Source organism: Cervus elaphus, chromosome 7, assembly GCF_910594005.1.
Source record: "Cervus elaphus chromosome 7, mCerEla1.1, whole genome shotgun sequence".
Taxonomy (NCBI): domain Eukaryota; kingdom Metazoa; phylum Chordata; class Mammalia; order Artiodactyla; family Cervidae; genus Cervus; species Cervus elaphus.
The window spans coordinates 17,893,999-17,911,974 of record NC_057821.1 but is presented as its reverse complement, the minus strand read 5'-3'; the positions used below and the strand labels follow the sequence as shown (position 1 = coordinate 17,911,974).

Below are 17,976 nucleotides of genomic sequence, written 5' to 3'. Positions count from 1 at the left end.
TCTGAACCCCTGCCCCCACACCCACTGGAATGAACATTTTAAAACACAGATCCAACAGGGTAATGTCTCTGTTTAAAACCCTTTATCAGGGACTTCCCTGGTGGTCCAATGGCTAAGACTCCGTGTTCCCAACGAAGGGAGTCCAAGTTCAATCCCTGGTCAGAGAACTAGATTCCATATGCCACAGCTAAGATCCCACAACATGCAACTAAGAGTTCACATGCCACAGCTTAAAGATCCTACGTGTTACAACTAAGACCTGACATAAATAAATAAATATTAAGGAAATAATCATAGTATCCAAAAGGTAGAAGCAACCCAAAGTCTATCAGTCGATGAATGGATAAACAAAATGTGGTCTATCCATACAACAGAATATCATTCAGCCTTAAAAAGGAATGAAGTACTGATAAGATCTAAACATGGGTGAACCTTGGAAACATGCTGTGTAACGAGGGCAGTCACAAAGAGCCACATATAGTGCGATTCCAATGATATGAAATGTCCAATATAGGCAAATGATACAGACACAGAAAATAGACTAGTGGTTGCCTTGGGCTTGAGGGGTTGGGGAGAAATGGGAGTGATTGCTGGTAAGTATGGAGTTTCTTTCTGGGGCTGATGGAAATATTCTAACTTTGATTGTGATGACTGGTTGTACAACTCTATGATACACTAAAAACAAGGAAGATCTGTATTTTAAGATGTTGGGTGTAAAAATCATGTTTCAGAATAGTAGGTATAATATGCGCCTCTATTTATATGAAATATATATGGAAAGAGTGCTATTATTATAAACCTAGAAGGTCTGAGATGGTACACACCAAGGGGTTCACAAGGATTGCCTCCAGATGGTCACATTTGTGGATGGGAGGCTTTTGTGTTTTATTTTACATGCTTTTAGCACTTGCCTTTTCATTACAAACATGACCTGCTTTTGACGTTTTTGAACAAGAAGGAAGGTAAAAGCATGTGGGGGTCCCACTGAAACCTAGTGAATCAGGCCCTAGTGCTCCCTTGCATCGTGTCAAAAGAAAGGAGAAACAGGAGATGGTTACACAGGCTCTGGGATATCAGAGCTGTGGTGGGGTGGTCTCCTCAGAGGGAAAGCAGGACATCAAAGCCTGGGTCCTTTTCCCTTGGATCCCAGGCAGTGCTGGGAGTCTGCCCTGGGACAGAAGTTGTTTATGTATTGTCTAGGTGAAAGATTCACACATACTGAACCTAGGGTCCAAAATGCAGAAAGTATAGCAAGTACACTCCACTGCAGCCTCCCTCCCCCCACCGCCCTTGCCTCCCAAAGCAACCAGAGGCCTCTAACTCCTCTAAATAGGTGGACATTACACACACAGTCCTTTTACTAGATACACAAAGCCATCTCCTCCAGAGCAGAGCTTCACAGCACCCCCACGACATCACATGCTCTACTAACAGGGCCCCATTAAATGGACATTTAGATTGTTTCTCAGTGCTTGCTTTTACAGGTTTACAGTCTCTGATCCAAACAATTGAAAATCTTTTAGAATTCAGAATACATTTAGAGTTAGAAAAGCAACTCAGTGTATAGTCTATATATTAGAAAACATCCCAATAGGACCTAAGGCAGCATCCCATAATCAAACATGTTAATACTTCACTGCAAATATGTATGATAAGTGGAATTAATAGACTATAAATGGTCTTGTCAGGTTTTGATACCAAATGAGTTGATGCTGATCTAATGGGATGTCTGTCTCCCAGTTTTCAGAACTTTCTGGCTTTTGGAATTGCAGATGAGGCTTTGTAGAGCTCAAAGGATGCTGCCATGGATCACTTAGGACATATAATTTTGCGAGTTTACAGGTATATCCATAAGATACATTTCTAGGAGTGGAGATGCTGGGTCAGAGGTTCTGTTCATTTGTGATTCATAGATTTTGCTAGAATAATGACCATTATTCTTCCTTGCCTATAAGCTGCTATTACTTTCTGTACACTTCCTGTAACACTTGTGCTTTTGTCTGTTAAACTGGGGGCAATGAAAATTCTCCCCCCCTCCCTCTCTGCACAAAGCTAGACTTAAAAGTCTCTTGGAGCCAGGGGAGCAGAGAGAGCCCGAGCTTTGCTATCAGAGACAGCAGGGCCATCCCCTTCCACCCACGTGACCCTGCACAAGTTACCTGTATGCACCCTGAGCTTCCATGTCCTCTTCTGTAGACAACCAACCTCCAGGACAGTCCCTCCTCACATTCCCACCAGCCTGCTCTCTCCCCACTGCCTACTCCCAGCCCCAAGGCCTGGGCTTTGCCCTATCCCCCAAAGGAAAAAGAGTCCAGGCTAACAGAAAGAAAGGTCCACAGGCTTTTTAATGGTGTGATGGCTACTTCCCTTCCGAGACCCGATCTAATCATGACAGCGGCTTCCAGGGTGCTGGGGTGGGGGTGGACAGGTGCAAGGTGGGCAGAGGCCATGCAGTGACTAGGAAGGGTGGGGGAGGGTGTTACATTCTGTTTGGCATGTAAACATTCTTCAGTGGCTTCCCCAGGGAGGGGAAGGGCAACTCCCTGCCCCTCACCGCATGCTCACCAGGGCTGATTCCCCCTGACCCCACCCCAGCTGAGAAGACTGAGCAAGCCAGGCCCCTGCAAGGAGCTGGGAAGGGGGCAGCCCACATACTGGGGGCACGGCTCCTCACCTGCACCCTCTTCGTGCACAGTGCGGCTGGGGAGGGGAGGCATGTTCTGGGGTGAGCAGACCTGCATCTGAGCCAGTGACACAGGCTGTGGCGATGGGGAAATGCTGGACGGTCTGGTGGTGGTGGTGTGACACTCTTTTATAGAGAAAGGGGCTCAGGACTGGGAGGGCTTGGTGGGCAGGAACCAGTGCCCAAGGGGGAGGAGACTGCAGTGGGAGGTGGGCACTGGAAGGTGTGTTTTCCTCTGCCCTAGACCCTTCCGAGGCGGGGGGGAGGAGCAGAGTCAGTCCCTTAGCCCCCCACACACTTGCCCCCTCCCCTCCTCCCCCACCTCGGTGACATTCAATGACGCAGAGGCCTGAGGTCAGTTGGGAGCCCTAGGGAGGTCCGGAATCCCAAGGGCAGACAGGGTTTTGCGTCTCTGCCCAGCTCGAGTGCTGGGTGAAGCTAGAGTGTGGGATGGGTTTGGGGCTCTCTCAGGCCGCCCCCTTTTTCCTCCCAACACCAAACCAGGGTGTTGTTGGTCCTGGGGCAGGGGTGAGGCTGGGGGGCCCTACATTCACGGTTCGGTTGGTGGCAAGGAGCAAGCCCAGGTCCTGGGCACCAGGGGTCATGCCCTGGTCCCCACCTGGCACGAGCTGATTGTCATTCGAAGAAGCTCTAGGTGGGAAGGAGTGGCCCCTCCTCCACCCCCTCTGCTGGACCCAGAGGGCAGTAGAGGCCTTGGGATGGGTCTCGGGTTGACAAAGAGGGCTCTGTCCGGAGAGGTTTCCTGAGTGTTCTGGGAGCTTCTGCGTCAGTGAAGGGTGAACCTTGAAGGCCATCCACCCTGAAGTCGTCCCCTGGGCTGGTCTGCAGAGAAGCCACCACCTTGGCATAGAAGCAGCTGCCCAAGCCTGCCGACTCTCCATCAGGGGCTTCAGCTGGTGCCACCAGGCTTCTCTCGGGGCCGATTTCCTCACAGGCATCCTTCTAAGTGATGGCGGCTGGATGCTGCCAGACCACTAGGGCAGGCTGAGGCCTTTACTCCTCTTCCCCGGGCTGTCTTGCTCTGCTTTCTGTGACCCAGGGAAGAACAGAGGGGCCATGCCAGGGGACAGAAGCTGGGGTGCCGAGGATGGAGGAGGACCGCAGGGGCCTGTCCCAAATGGGCAGGGTTGGCTATCCCCTCTGCAGCCCCTTGGCCCAGATGTAGGCAGTTGAGGCTGATGATGAGTGGGGATGAGCTATGCAGGAGCCAGACCCAGGAGGAGGCCCCGTATCCATTCATGGAGTAGCACAGGCCTCGCCCTCAGCAGGGACTGCTCAGCCGCATGGGCTGGACAAGAGGGGACAGGCTGAAGGGTGAGCTGGAGGTGGAGGGCACTGGGGCACTGGGGCTGGACCCATCATAGAAACATACAATCCAGAAGTGAGAAGGCCTTTCTGCCTCGAGTCCAGGGGCCAGCTGTCTGTCTGCCTATTTCTGCTATCTCTCCCTCTGGGGGAGATGATGGTCTGATCCAGCCCACTCTCCAGGGCCAGGAGGACAGGGAGGGTGATGCAGCCAGGACTGGGTCCCTGAATCTCCCAAGGGCCAGTGCAGAGAAGATGATAACCATTCTCCACCCCCACTGAATTCAGGAGAGAGAGAAGTTGGCTGAAACTGCAGTAGGCAAGATTGAGGTTAGATGGCAAAAAGGAATTCCTGATGGTGAGGGGTCCTGAGCACTAGATCAGGGAGGGGACCAAGGGAAGGGGTGAAACGTTTTTTAAAGCCCCTCCCCAACTTCCCACTGGGAAACACTTGCCCAGGAAAGCAGCCCCCGCACACTTGATGGTTCCCACACAAACTTAGGGGAAGGGGGTCGTTGTACCCTAGAGGTGCAAGGGAGCACCCTTCTCCCATCACCTGCCCACTGCTTCCCACAAGGGTGGCAAGGACGGTGCTGACTCTGCGGCAGGTCAGACCTGCGCCCTCACACCTGAGTAGACCAATGGCTCCCAGATCTCACCTCCCCAACTCCAGTCTGGCAGCTGAGAAGAGGTCTTTCCAACCACCTGAGCTCCCAGGGGATGGTGGGATTAGCCCCTAGTGGGAGGCTGAAGCCTCCATTTCTGGAATTTGAGGCTGCCTTTCCGAAAAGGGCGCCAGGATTGGGGGGGGGGGCGGACTTTGGCTGGAAGAGGGTCAGGAGAAGGGAAAGATGCCACAGGATGTGTAAGCAGAGTTCCCTAGGGGAGCATGGGGAACAGCAGAGGCCTGGTGGGTGAGCAGGGGTCCCCATTAGTGGAGTCCTTGGTGAAAAGTCGCTGAGCCTTCCCCGGGGCGGAGGGTGAGCCTGCCCCACCTGAAGGGCAGCAGGAGGAGAGGCGGAGAAGGGGAAGGATGGGGAGGCGGGCGCTCCCCCAGGCCGGTTCCCCAATTGGCAGGGCCGGCGGGTGGTCGCTGCGTGTGCTGGCGCGCGTCCTCGCGGGTGCAGGCGGGAAGCTGGGTGCACGGGTGGCGCGCGTCAGGCGCCTAAGGCTGTGCTGGGAGCTGTTTCAGTGTGGCCGGCTGCGGGTGGGGGGCCGGGGTGAGGGTGGGGGGCCGCAGAGAGCCGCGCGCATCATTATCTGGCCCCCGCCCGGCTCTCCGCGACCCCCGCCCGGCCTTTGGTTGCTGCGCGCTGAGTCTGGACTTTCCCTCTGGGTCCTTTCTTGGGGCCCCCCAAAGGGGAGGGGGTGCCTTCAGGCTGCGCCCGGGCCTGCGGGGCGCCCCGGGGTGGGGCGGGCCCAGGCCGGGCCTGGTGCGAAGGGGAGGGGCTCTCTTTTCGGGACAAGGACCGGCTCCGCGGGGACGCGCTGGGATGGTGCGCGGAGGAGGCGGGGAGGCCGGGACTGCGCGGGGCTGGGGGCCTGGTGCCGGCTGGGGCTCGCCCGGGGCCCGGGCCTCGGCCGGAGGGCTGTTTGGGACGGAGGTCAGCAGCAATGGCCGTCCCTGGGGGCTTCTGCAGCTGGAGCCTGCGGAAGATGCGAGAGGAGGGCAAAGAAACAAAAGGAGAGACAGTTTCAGAATCTCCCTGGGCACTGAGCCCGAATCGTGCATCCTCAGAGGTGGATGAGCCTGAGGATGAGAACTTGGCACAGACGATCAAACCGAGGCACACAAACTGAGGCGTGGTGCCCCGTCCTGGAGGACGGGGCCTCTAAGGGCCACCCTCCCCCCTCCCCCCAGCCTCCCGCCCGGGCTGCTACCAAAAGAGCTTGCTGCATGCTTTCTCTGATATCTTTGTTTCATCTTTACATTCTACTGCATTATATACTTATGCTTATATTAATATGGGTAATGTTTTCTCCCAACTATTCTAGCCTTTATCTTTGAGCTTCAAATGCCCCGTGGCACACCAGAGACTGTATGTGGACCCCACTATCCCCCATCAGCCTTTCCCAAGCCTGCCTCCTTGACATCCCTCCAGACACTCCCTTGAGCCCAGTGCCAGGGCTGGGACCGGAGTCAGAGGAGAGACTGGGTTGGGGAGGTGTGGCTGGATTATCAGTATCCCTTGCCTCCAGGGAAGCCTCCCCTGGAGGAAGCCTTCTGTGGTCACCCTCTGCCACGCGCCCCCCCGCCCCCACCGGACTGGCAGCGGTTTCTCACCTACCTGCTGGTGATGGCTGTGTCAGATGCTGGGGCCGCACCTTGGGGTCTGTCGGGGGGCTGCTGGGCTGTGGCAGGCGTGGGCATGCGGACGCTAATGGGGCGGGGGATCCGGCTCCGGGTGGCAGCTGCCCGCCCGGCTTTCCTGGGCACCGCAGGCTCGGAGGCAGGCGTGTCCTCCTCGGAGCCTGTGCCTGAGAGAGTCTCAGAGGCGCGGCGTTGCTCCTCGCTGGAAGAAGATGAGGCCCCAGAGGCCAGGCGCAGTAGCAGGCGGCCCTGCCTCTTTTCCATCACCAGCCGCGCCAGGTCTTGCTGTGGTCGGGCCCTCTTGCCCCACCGCTCTTTGGCCGACAGCGAGCCAGAGGGCTCCGAGCCCGTGTCCTCCTCGGACAGCAGGACAGGGATTCGGCTCCTGGGGCGAGGGCCTGGCACGGCGTGGCGACTAGGAGAGATGGTGGCCAGTTTTTCAGGGCCTGGCTCCAGCAGGGACACGGGGGCGGGCCCATCAGCCAGGGCTGGGCCGTTGGGCAGTGAGTCTGTGGTCACCTCCAAGGGGCCGCTCCCCGGGGGTGCTGACATGACACAGCTCTCAAGCCCTGAAAGGGCAATGCCGTTCTCCAGGTGTGCAGCGGCCCCTTCCTCCGCCACCCTCCCATCAGAGGGCACCTCCAGGCCCAGCTCACCCCCAGAGCTGAGCTCCTCAGACCGGGAGGCTTGTCCACCGGAAGACATGACATTGAGGTGAGTTTTCTCCGCAATGTGCACAAAGGTCCTCTCGACTTTGGTGAAGGGTGAGGAGGTGACTGCCACTCCCCCTGCCCCGATGGCCACCGCTCCCGTCCCCTGCCCTGCCACAGGCCCAGGGGGCTTGGGCTCGGACTTGAGGACGGAGGACAGGGTGCCTGGCTCCGACACATCCAGCTGGCTGCCAGTGGGCTGGGGCCGCTCCTGCTGAGGGGTGAGGGCGGCCAGAGTGCCCAGGTCGGGGTCGGGGGCCAGGTCGGCAGTGACGGGCGACTTCTTCATGTCACCAGGGGAGACGAGCACCAGCGTTTTGGAGCCCTCCTCAGGCTCCAGGTCCCCGTCAGCCATCGAGGCCCGGCCCCTGGACTCTTTCTGATCATCGGCCAGCAGTGTGGAAGGCGCACCCTCCTGGCTCCGGTCTGTGCTCCTCTCGCTGCCCTCGCTGCTGGAGCCGCTGTGTGGTCCCAGAACCTCCCCCAGGGCCACTGCCTCCTCCTCATCCTCCTCTTCCTCCTCCTCCTCATCTTCCTCTTCCTCCTCCTCATCCTCTTCTTCTTCCTCCTCCTCTTCCTCCTCTTCTTCCTCTTCCTCCTCCTCCTCCTCCTCTTCCTCCTTCCCATTTGTTTGAGGCTGAACAGGAGCCAGTGGGACCTGGGGGGGTGTGAGTAGCATGTGCGAGAAGCCCACCCTCCGGACCCTGTTGAGCAGCCGAGCCCGTTCACGGTAATCGGAGAGATCCTTCTTGAAGTCCTGGTAGGGCAGGCTCAGGGGCACAGCTCGTGGGAGACCGTTCACCTCAAACGGGGGTGCCACGGAGAATACCTGCAAGGGGCACACACAGGGACCCACTGAGGTCACCGCCCTGCTCCTGGGCCTGACTGCACCCCCAGTCTTGGAGGCCCGCCACAGTGTGCATTCCACTAGAGCAGGCACAGAGGCTTGTTTCGATCATTGTTCCATCCCGGGAGCCTAGGCTGGTCCCTGGGACCTAGTAACTGCTCAATAAATCTCTGATGACTGTTTCCATGCTCCAGGTCCCCTGGAAGTCCCAGGCTTTTATCCCAGTGGCTCTTCCATCTCCCAGTCTCCCCTTAACCCCCACTCCTCTCCTGTATCCCACATGTACCCTGAAACCCAGAGCCAACTATAATTCAGTCAATAGAAGAAAATGACAACTGCAAGCCATCATAGCCACCATATAGATCAGCCCTTCCTTTTGCAGGTGAGGAAACCAGGTCCAGAGAGGAGCAGCAAGTGTCTGGGTTGCCCTCACTGCCTCCTCATAGAGTACAGTTCCTCAATAGCCAGGGAGTTGGCCGCGGGGCCACCAGAACCTGTCAGGGCACAGTTTGGACTGTCCTCCACCCCGTGAACTACAGGCTGGGTCCCTGGAGCTCCAGCCCCCTTCCCACCTGCCTGTCAGCCAGGAATTTTCCAGTCCTCTGTAGGTGCTTTCTCCAGAAAGTCACAGCCAGCCTATGAAAGACAGTTCTTTTTCACTTGATTACTTTTGTCCCTTAGAAGTTTTGGGCAGAGTCCTTGGCCATGCGATGGCATGTCCTTGGTTTTCTAGACTCTTGCCACATCTCCCTTCAGCCTTCTTCCTTCCAGACTCAAAAGACCTGAGCATCTTACCAGGGCTTCTGCTGCTATGTCTTCTCTAGCTCCACCCTTGTCAATCTCACATCCCTGGGCACCCACACAGCACCAGGCCGCATCAGGGCTGACATGGCTTTGTTCCTGGGGGGATGGTACAGACGGTATCCAGCACTTTGTTAGCCTTTTGAACACACAGGGCTTCTGTTTTCTGAAACACAGCCCTTGCAGACCCGAAGCCCTGGAAGGGCTCCAACACCTTCAGGGGTCATCCAGACTCTCAGGGATTCCTGCCAGGCATTCCTCTTGAACATCTGTGTCTGCTGTCCTATCCCCATAGGCACAGCCCTGTCCTGCCTGGAGGTTCCCCAGCCACAAGCCTGATTTATTTTTTTTCCATTCTGCATTGCCCATCCATTCTTCCTACAGCTGCCCAAGTGTAGGCAATCTTCCTGAAACTTAAATCGGATCTCATTTCCCCCTCTTTCAAACCTGCAGAAACCTATGGTGGGCCCCACAGTCCTCTGGAGATAGTCCCAATCCTTGGCTTAGCATATGTGCATCCTCACTCCTCCCCACTCCTCCCTACCTCACCCCACCCCATCCCAGCCCATGATCTGGCTCCTACCTCCTGCTCCAATCTCACTTTGCTCCCCTGCTTACATTCCAGCAGTTCTCAAAATACAGTTTTCTCATACTTCTGATCCTTCCCTAGGCAGCTTCCTCTGCCCAGGGGTCCCTCTCTCTCTACTGACATGACAAATTCTTATTCTTCTTCCAGCACCCAGCTCAAACAGCTCATTTTCCCAAAAGCTTCTTGTCCACCCAACAAGCAGACTTCACCACTCTCCTTGTTTTCCCACATCCTTCCTTCGCAGAACCTTCCACCCTCTATTTCACAGGCATGCCTTTACATGGTTCTCTCTCCTGATAAATGGTGAGCCCCTTAAGGGTTTTTTATCCATTCATGCATATGTAAAGTCCTTGAATGTCTATTGTCTTGGCCACTGTGTTAGAGGCTGTAAATTTGTGGATCAGCAAGACAGACCTGATCCTTGTTTTCATAGAGTGTGCAGTCTCTAGGTTAGGAAGTGAGATGGGGATAATGCATACTCCACAAAGGCTGTGACCAGAAACGAGGTCATATAAGCAGTGGGTCTGGCTTATAGCAGTGGATTGATAAATGTTAGCTCCCTCCCAACCCCATCCCACCCCCGCCTCCTACCCCCTGCTCTGGCTTACCCTGGTTTGAAGATCATTACCTCCCTCCTCAATCCCAGAAACTCCGGGATGCCATACCTATGGAGGCAGGGAAAGAAGAGGCTCTCCAGCTGAGGTCTCTGTGCACTTAGCCCATAGGCAGGTGGAGGAGAAGGAATCCGCAAGGCCAAGATTTGCTCAAGGCTGTGACTTCTCCCTTCCTTAACTGTCATAACCTTCCTCATGCAAGACAAGATAGTGTCAGACACCAGACAGGACCCCAGCACACTCTGGAGTGTGTTATGATTATGTGTTTCTCCTGTCTGGCTCAGAACCCACCCACTGAGTACCAGATACATCCTACTCAGCAGGGGTATCCTTCAACCCCACCAAACCACTCTTCCTCAGCAGAATCCCAGCCTATTTTCCTGCCCATCTCTGACATTTTGGGCATCCCTGTTAGAACGACCTTTGCCCCTGCCATCTGGCCAATTCTTGGATCTCTCTGGAAAAGCCCCATCCAAAGGATGGATCCTCTGCTCACAGTGCCCACGTTAGATGCTCATAGGTGGAATCCTCTCCCCTTCCATTACATGGGAGGAATGAGGTATCTGCACTGGAAATCAGGCATCACTGATAATATCAGACTGGGAAACTGAGGCCTGGAGAGAGGCATCAATAGGCCTGAGTCACAAAGGCACACTAGTCAGGCTAGCCCAGAACTCAGAATTCTTCCCACTGCTTCACTGGCCCCTCACCCTCCCAAGTGGTAAAACTCAGGACCCTCTGCCCTTCAGCAGAGCTGTGAACCTCAGCGAAGACACAGATTTACCCTAAGGATCACCCTGGCCTGGGCATGCTTGGTTTTCTGTTTCAAAGCCCCTTCCCATCTGGCTCCAATTTGGGGAGCACCAGGGCTGGAAGCACCCCTCCTCCTCCTCAGAGAGCAGGAAGTCCTCACTCACCCTTTCTGGCCTCTCCTGGATGCCTAAATCCAGTGAGTATTCACCTGTTCACCCAGGTGATCCTGTGCCTGTGCAATCAGCCATCGATCCCTGGACAGCCCCTGTGCGCTTGGCCCTCCAGGCCTGAGGACACCACGGGAGGGGGACAGCAGTGACACTACCCTGTTCTACCTCAGAGGGGAGAGGCAGTGCTGGGTGTCAGCGAGGGGAAGCCAGTGTCCGGAGCAGCTCACACCTTCCTGGTCCCTTCTCAGGAAAGGGACGCTGTATGACTTCAATTTGCTTACTGTGGTTCTCCAGCCTGCTTGGCACAGAGTTACTTGGGGATGCTTTTTAAAAATACAGAGCCCCAAGTCCTACTCCGCAGATTCTGTTAGGTCAGAGATAAAGCCCAGAAATCTGTTTCAAAGCTCCCTGGTGACTTGGATGGAGTTGGGCCAAAGGCAGATGCGGTGGGGGTGTGGGAGGAGGGGAGGCAGGCCTTTGGAGCTGAGACACTCAGAGAGAATGGAAGCCTCAGCCCTCCCCTGCGGCCGCTGAGCCCCAAGCAGAGGCATGTGGCCTTCTCAGCTTCAAAGCTCGGCCCAAGTCCGGTTTACTCCAGTCAGCCGGAAAAGTGAACAAAGGCAGATGGACCAGACTCCAAACTGACCTGGCCGCCAGCAAAACCAGGCTCTCCTCAGCCTTGACGCCCTGCTATTGACACTGGAGACAGGTTACTCCCCACACCCCACATCCGCACACAGCACCCATTGAGCAATGCTCTGACCTGGACCCAGGCCAAGCCCAGGCTCATCAGTCCACAGTCCCAAGGTCAAAGAAGGCGGGCTGCCCGGGGACAAGAGGACTATGAGCTCTGACACCCCCACCCCACCCTCACTGCCCGGTGGAGAGGGCTTTGTGCCTCTCACAGCAGTGCCCCCCACCCCTAGAGCAGCTGCCCAGCACATACCTCCCTGCCCCCGCCACGGGAACCCCCCACTCCCATTGCCATAAATGCCTAGACTGACAGAGATGAGAGGTCAGCAGGGTACCTCCTCTGCTGGACTCTGCCTTTCCCGGAGTCTTTGCCCATCTGTCTGTGTCTCTACACTCCTACCACATCTGCCAGGCCAAGAGCCCTCCCTCTGCTCTTTACCCCCCATCCAGGGGTGCCACCCACACCAAGGACCCTGGCCTGTGGCAGTCATCTGAGTGAAAGGGGTAAGGTGACCTGGGAAGACAGCTGCTACCGTAGGTCTCTACAGATCCTCATACACTTGACCCCAGATCTCGGTGCCTGCCCCGGCTGCCCCAGAGCAAGGATCTCTCAATGCTCTGGGGATCAAAAAACACAGCTGTAGCTTGCCCTTTCTGGCCCCCACACTTGCTTTAGGCCCAAGGGGAAAGGTATTAGTATCTTCCTCTTTGGGCGCTATGGCTGCAGGCCTGTGGGGGTGGGGTGGGGGACAGTGAGAGGGTGAGGCCCCCTCTCCTTTGACCCCCTCCCTCTGCAATCTCTGCAGTCTCTGTGACCCTCTTCTTTGGTCCCACCCTCTCCTTGACCTAGTTCTCCCTCAACAGGCATTCTAGCCCTGAGTTCCCTGGGTTCTGCACAATCCAGTCTCTCACGGATTCCCCTCAACAGACCATTCTCCCCCAGGCCAGGGCTCCTTCAGATCCCCCATCAGAGCAGGGGACAGGGAGCAGGGGAAGCCTCCCTGTGGTCTCCTCACAGGGTTCTCTGCTATTGTGGCTTCACACCCCCACCACACACTTGGCCATAATTGTCTGATCCACCGAGAACTGATTACCACCTTCTGGTTCCCCATCCCCCCTCCAGCAAGCTGGCCATTTCCAGTCAGGCCAGAGACCAGAGTCCACCCCCAAAGCCCTCCTCCGGATGAAAGGAGACAGCCAGCCAGCCGCAGCAGTAAATGTTGCTCAAGTCCAACTAGGTTGAAACTTCCTAGGGTCCCCTCCCTCTTCCCTCTTTGGCCTGTCTTAGCTGTTGGCTAAGGTAGGAGTGGGGCTGGATACACTGATCTGCAATTTGCCACCCCCAATCCACCAGCCCATCTCTGAGTCAGCAAAAGACTAGCCCCTGGCCTCTGCGCAGTCCTGCGACCCAAGAAGTGGTGGGTTAGGAAGGAGGAGGAGGAAAGAAAGCAGGCAAGGCGCAGGTTCCTGGAAGGCGTCTTTAATCAGAATTTGGTAGTACACAAGCTCTCCGGATTGTCTGCATTAACATACAGGGACTTTAAAAGGCACAAGATCCCTTGCACAGCGAAGCCTGACGGCGGGGCGCCCCCCACCCCCGCCCTGCGTGGCCGTGTGCGCAGGGGTGCAGAGTCCGTGTCCTCCCCCCTCCCCCCACCCCGGCGGCGCCGCGCGTGCGTGTCGGTTTCAAGTGTTGGATTTGTACAGTACTCGCAGTCTAGGGGCAGGGGCTCAGTGCATGCTCTTCTACCTGGGCCCTGGGGGGGCCCCCCTGACGCTGCTCTGTACACTGAGGACACACCCCGGAGAGAGAGAAAGAAAAAAAAAAAAAGCGTCCCATCTTCGCGTGTGTGTGGTTTTGAAGTTTTTCGTGCATGCTTATGGCTGGCCAGGGTTGGGAAATAGTGCAAGCTTATAATACAGTATTATTGCAGTACAAAATGGGGGGCGGGGAGTTATGATGGGATGGGGAGGCCCAGGAATAAACAGGTTGGGATTCGGGACCTCCAGGAGGATCCTCTCGCCAACCCCCTTCCCATCCCTGTCTCCCAACGCTGGGAGGGGGCTCCTCGGGCCCCTGGAGGGAAAAGGCTGCGTTGGGCCCTCAGGCCTAGCTTCCCGCATCCCACCAGACAAACCTCCCAGCGGGGCAGGGGCCAGCCCTCCACTCGTTCAATACTGACAGCCACAAGGGCCGGGAACCCCACTCCTCTCCCACCGAAGCCCCTCCAAGTGGCTGGGGGTAGGGGGTGGGGAAGGAGTCGACGGAGCAAGTGCAAAGGAAGCAGATGTTGGTCCCTGAGTTTTATTTGCGGGGATGGGGAGAGAGAAGAGTTGGAAGTGGGGCATGTTTGGGGACCCCCAGGGCCCTCTGTGGTGTAAGTTGGGTGAGGCAGGAGACACGGAGGCTGGGGTTGGGGCCAAAAAGGGGGTGTTGGGTGGCTCTGAGAGACCTAGGCTCAAAGCTTGGCTCCCCCTCAACTCTGGGCTCTTTGGCATCCAACTGCAAGGCCAATTTATTTGGGGCAGGGAGGGGAGGGGGCAGCCCTGTAGGCGGTGAGGTAACAGGAATCCGTTGTGGGCGACCCAGGCTCTTGAAGCCCGGGAATTGGCCAGCTCCCCCTCCCCGCCATAGTCAGCACCCTGCCCTGGAGCACGGAGGGGCGAGGCTTCACACCCGGCCCGACCCGCCCCGGGCCGGGGACCCGGCGGCCCAGAGCCGGCGGAGGGGAGCCAACTCAACCTTAGCGCGGGGCGGGGTGGGAGGCGGTGGGCGGCTGGGGGACGAGAACCCGGGGAGGATTTTAGCAGCAGGCAGCTCGGCGGGGGCGGGGAGCAGAGGCTGACGCCCGGGGGCGCCCGGGAGGGTTACTCTGGCGACGTGAGCGGCGTGGCTCCAGCTGGGGGGCTCGGAGGCCGGGCCGTCGCCTGGTCACGCCGCGTAGCAGCTAGTTAAAAAGACTGGAACGTACATTCGTGGTGCAACGGCCGCGGGAGCGGGGACAGAAGGGAATGTAGGGGATGGGGGTCCCGATACAGAGATAAACCTGCCAGAGGGGCCCGGAAACACGATCCTCGTGCTCTCCTGGGCCGGGCCGCTAGTTTGCTGTCCGGAGAGTGCATGAAGTGTGCGCGCAGCTACGGGGGTGTGTGTGTGTAGCAGAGAGAGAGAGAGCCTGTTAATCGTGGCAAGGTGAACCCCAGACCCCGCACCCCCACAGCCTGTGCCGGTAGAAGGGAGGGTAGGTGGTGGGACGCACGGCGGAACCAAGTGGAAGCGGAGGTCTCAGAAGGTTTCCATAGTCCTTTGGGCTTCATTGCCCCTCCTCCCCACGGCTTCTCAACTCTTCACTTGGGGGCTGGGGTCGCTGTTCAGGCCCAGGGGCTCCCTAAACTGGGAAGCCCACTGGGTGGTGTGGGAAACCATTGGGGATGTTTGAGGGTTGTGGTCCTCAGTCTAGGAGCCTCTCCCTTAGGGAGAAGGATGCTTTAAAATTTTCAGAGGCTGACCCCACCAGTCCTGGGGGCACCTCTGTCCCTAATAGGAATAATGCAAACTTTGGGGACGTGCCCCCCAACTTAAGGAGAGTGATCTGCCACGCTCCTTGTTACCAATGACTGCCCATGGGGGTGGGCTGATTCCTGCCCTATGGGGTGGAATCCAGTAGAGTTTGGGGGTGGGGTGGGGTGGTGTTCAGGCTTTCCTTAGAGGTCTATGCTTCCATCCTCAGGTGCCAAATCAACCCGAGGACAGCAGGGGATATGGCGTTCTCTATGCTTCCACAGCCAGTGACCCCCAGAGCCTCCCTAAGCATGGTCCTCTCCTCTGATCACCCAATATAGACACACTGCCACAGCTCCTCTGCTCACCCAGTGGCCCAGGCATCCCAACCACTGCCTGGGCAGACAGCACCACCCTCCCCAGAAAAGGAGACCTAAACAGGGCAGAGGAGAAATAGCAAAGGAGGGTCCTGGGACTCCCCACAAAGAAGAACACAGCTTTTCCTGGGATTGAAGGGGCCTGCCCCTCCTGGCTGGGGGAGCAAGGGTTAATGTACCAGCATGGCTCAGAGATTCCACCATTCCTCCTTATGCTGGGCAGGGCCATTCCTTTTTTCCCCACAACTGTAATTACAAAGGAGATGGCTGGGACTGGGATGCTAGAGGTTGTGGTGAGTGTTGACTGGTTATTGCTGTGACCCAAGCTGCCTTAAGTGGGTGGGGGTGTCTATTCATTACTGAGAATTTACTAGTGCATTTTTCACTGACCTAGGATCCTGTCCTACAGAGAAAATACTGGTCCTTTGAGGAGGACCCCACTTAACATGAACAAACCCACTGGCCCACACACACACTTAGGCATACACACCATGAGCTCACTGACATGTACACACAGCACACACCACACATCCCCACTGGCCATGAGCTGCCTGTTCTTAAGAAGCCCGCCCACGTGAGTGCTTACAGCCTTGGACAGATGGGGGGTAGGGGGATCCTCAGGGGCTCAGGGAGTTTGCTCAGAGAGGTTGCAAACTGAGTTCAGGGTCTCTGCTCGTAAACCAGTTTTGTTTAGTTCACACAGTGATTTTTCTTTAAAACGTTGTTTTTTTAAAAATTAGAAGCCAATATTTAAAAAGAGTGAGATTTCACGTTAAAGGTGGAAGATCCTGGCAACAGTTGGTTGAGCTGAGGATGGTGGGGGTCCCTTTGTTTACCACAGTCCCCACAAGTGCCCTCTCCCTGACACTGCTTGGCTCCTGTTGACATGCGTTGAATTGATGACACTCATCTCCAATCTCCATCGTCAGTGGTATGAGAGTCAGTATCTGCCCTGCCTGTGAGCCTGACCCCGGGCATCCCACCGATACCACTGAGGACAGGATTTTGAACACCTGCTTTCTCACTGGAATGCTCACTCCACCCACCTAATCCCCAGAGCTGCTATGGGTATGCTTGGGGCCATGTGGGACTGAGCGGTTGGGGGTCTCTGGAGTGACCACCCAACCACCCCCAACTCCATCCCATGTCCAGGTGGGATGGAGAAGGAAGGAGAGTCTGATTCATAAGTAACTTCCTTCTTCCTCAGTAGAGCAAGGAGGGGCCAACCAGTAAGGACAGTAAATAATAAACAGACCGATACACAGACTGAAACGCTTTAAAACTCCTATCAAACAAGTCCTCAGTTATTCGGCATTGGCGGCGGCAGGGGGGGCGAGGGGCGGTTAATATGCTTTTGTAAATTAGATATTCTGATTAATCCATTTAATGCAGATAATACTGGGATCTACTTCCTAGGCTATTATGAGGATTAAATGAGTTATTTTTGTAAAGTGCTTAGATCACTGCCTGGCACATGACAAGCTCTGTGTGCCAGTGACTGTTAAATAAAATAAAATAATTAATAATTGGAAGCCACCACTACATGCAGGGTGTGACTTTAAAGTACAAAAATAGCATCTTCCAATACAATAAAGAGTGCTGCTCTTTTTCAAAGCTGACCTCGGGGAGGCTATGTGTTTTCCCCAGGCAGGGTATCTTTTCTTGAAACACTCTGGCATCTTCCTTGGGAAACCCTTAAGAAAAAAGAGCTTGACAACACTTCAGGCTCACAACTTCCCTACCCAGCCCAGGACCTAGAGACAGACAACTGGACTCCAAACCACACAGGGGTCTGCTGAGCTCCACATGAACTTGCTCCAACACACGTGGCTTCAAATAACCTTAAATGTTCCAAAAGTCAGAGCTACCCTCAAAAGGTAATAATATCAAGACCACTTCCTATTAGCTCAGAGCTTTATGGCTTATAAGACAGTTTCTCCTCCACTACGGAGGGCATATAAAAAGATGTCCCGCAAAGGACAAAATGTTTTGAGTCATGATCTTTAAAGGACACACTCTTTCCCACAATAATCAGTTCGGTGGGGGGGTGCATTTGAAAATTCAGCTACTTTGGGAATGCTAAACAGGATTCCCCACCTCCAAAACCTTTGGAAACACTGAAGAAGTGAAAGTGAAAGTTGCTCAGTTGTGTCCGACTCTTTGTGACCCCATGGACTGTACAGTCCATGGAATTCTCCAGGCCAGAACACTGGAGTGGGTAGCCTTTCCCTTCGCCAGGGGATCTTCCCAATGCGGGGATCGAACCCAGGTCTCCTGCATTGCAGACCGATTCTTTACCAGCTAAGCTACCAGGGAAGCTGTAATACATGTCTGATGCTAAATCGAGGCTGAAGCTAGTGCCGTCATCTTTGATAGGTCACAAGGCACTTTGGGATCTTAGAGTACCGCAGGGTCCTGGTCACGGTGTGGGAGCTGTGCTCAGGGTCAGGTAGTAGAACCCTCTGGAAGGAAATGCCGGATAACAGAGGGCTTGGTTTCATCTAATCCCAGATAGCGGGGGCCCTGCCCCCACTGCTGCTGATTGTGGGGTGGCTGGTGGACAGACTCCCCTTCATTTCAGCCCCTGCCGCCAGAGAGGG

At 55.8% G+C, this 17,976-nt stretch overlaps 1 protein-coding gene across 5 annotated transcripts in view; it reads right to left on the bottom strand.

Annotated features, from left to right (window-relative positions):
• Positions 1 to 2,327: 2,327 nt before the first annotated feature.
• TTBK1 (tau tubulin kinase 1) overlaps positions 2,328 to 17,976 on the bottom strand; it is a 41,597-nt gene continuing 25,948 nt past the window's right edge. For all 5 annotated transcript variants that reach the window (XM_043907523.1, XM_043907526.1, XM_043907527.1 and 2 more), the window contains 2 exons: positions 6,298 to 7,859; positions 2,328 to 5,656 (listed from right to left, as the gene is read on the bottom strand). In XM_043907523.1, the coding sequence (XP_043763458.1) occupies positions 5,266 to 5,656; positions 6,298 to 7,859 (1,953 nt within the window). In that variant the 3' untranslated portion in view covers positions 2,328 to 5,265. The remainder of the gene's footprint in view (positions 5,657 to 6,297; positions 7,860 to 17,976) is intronic.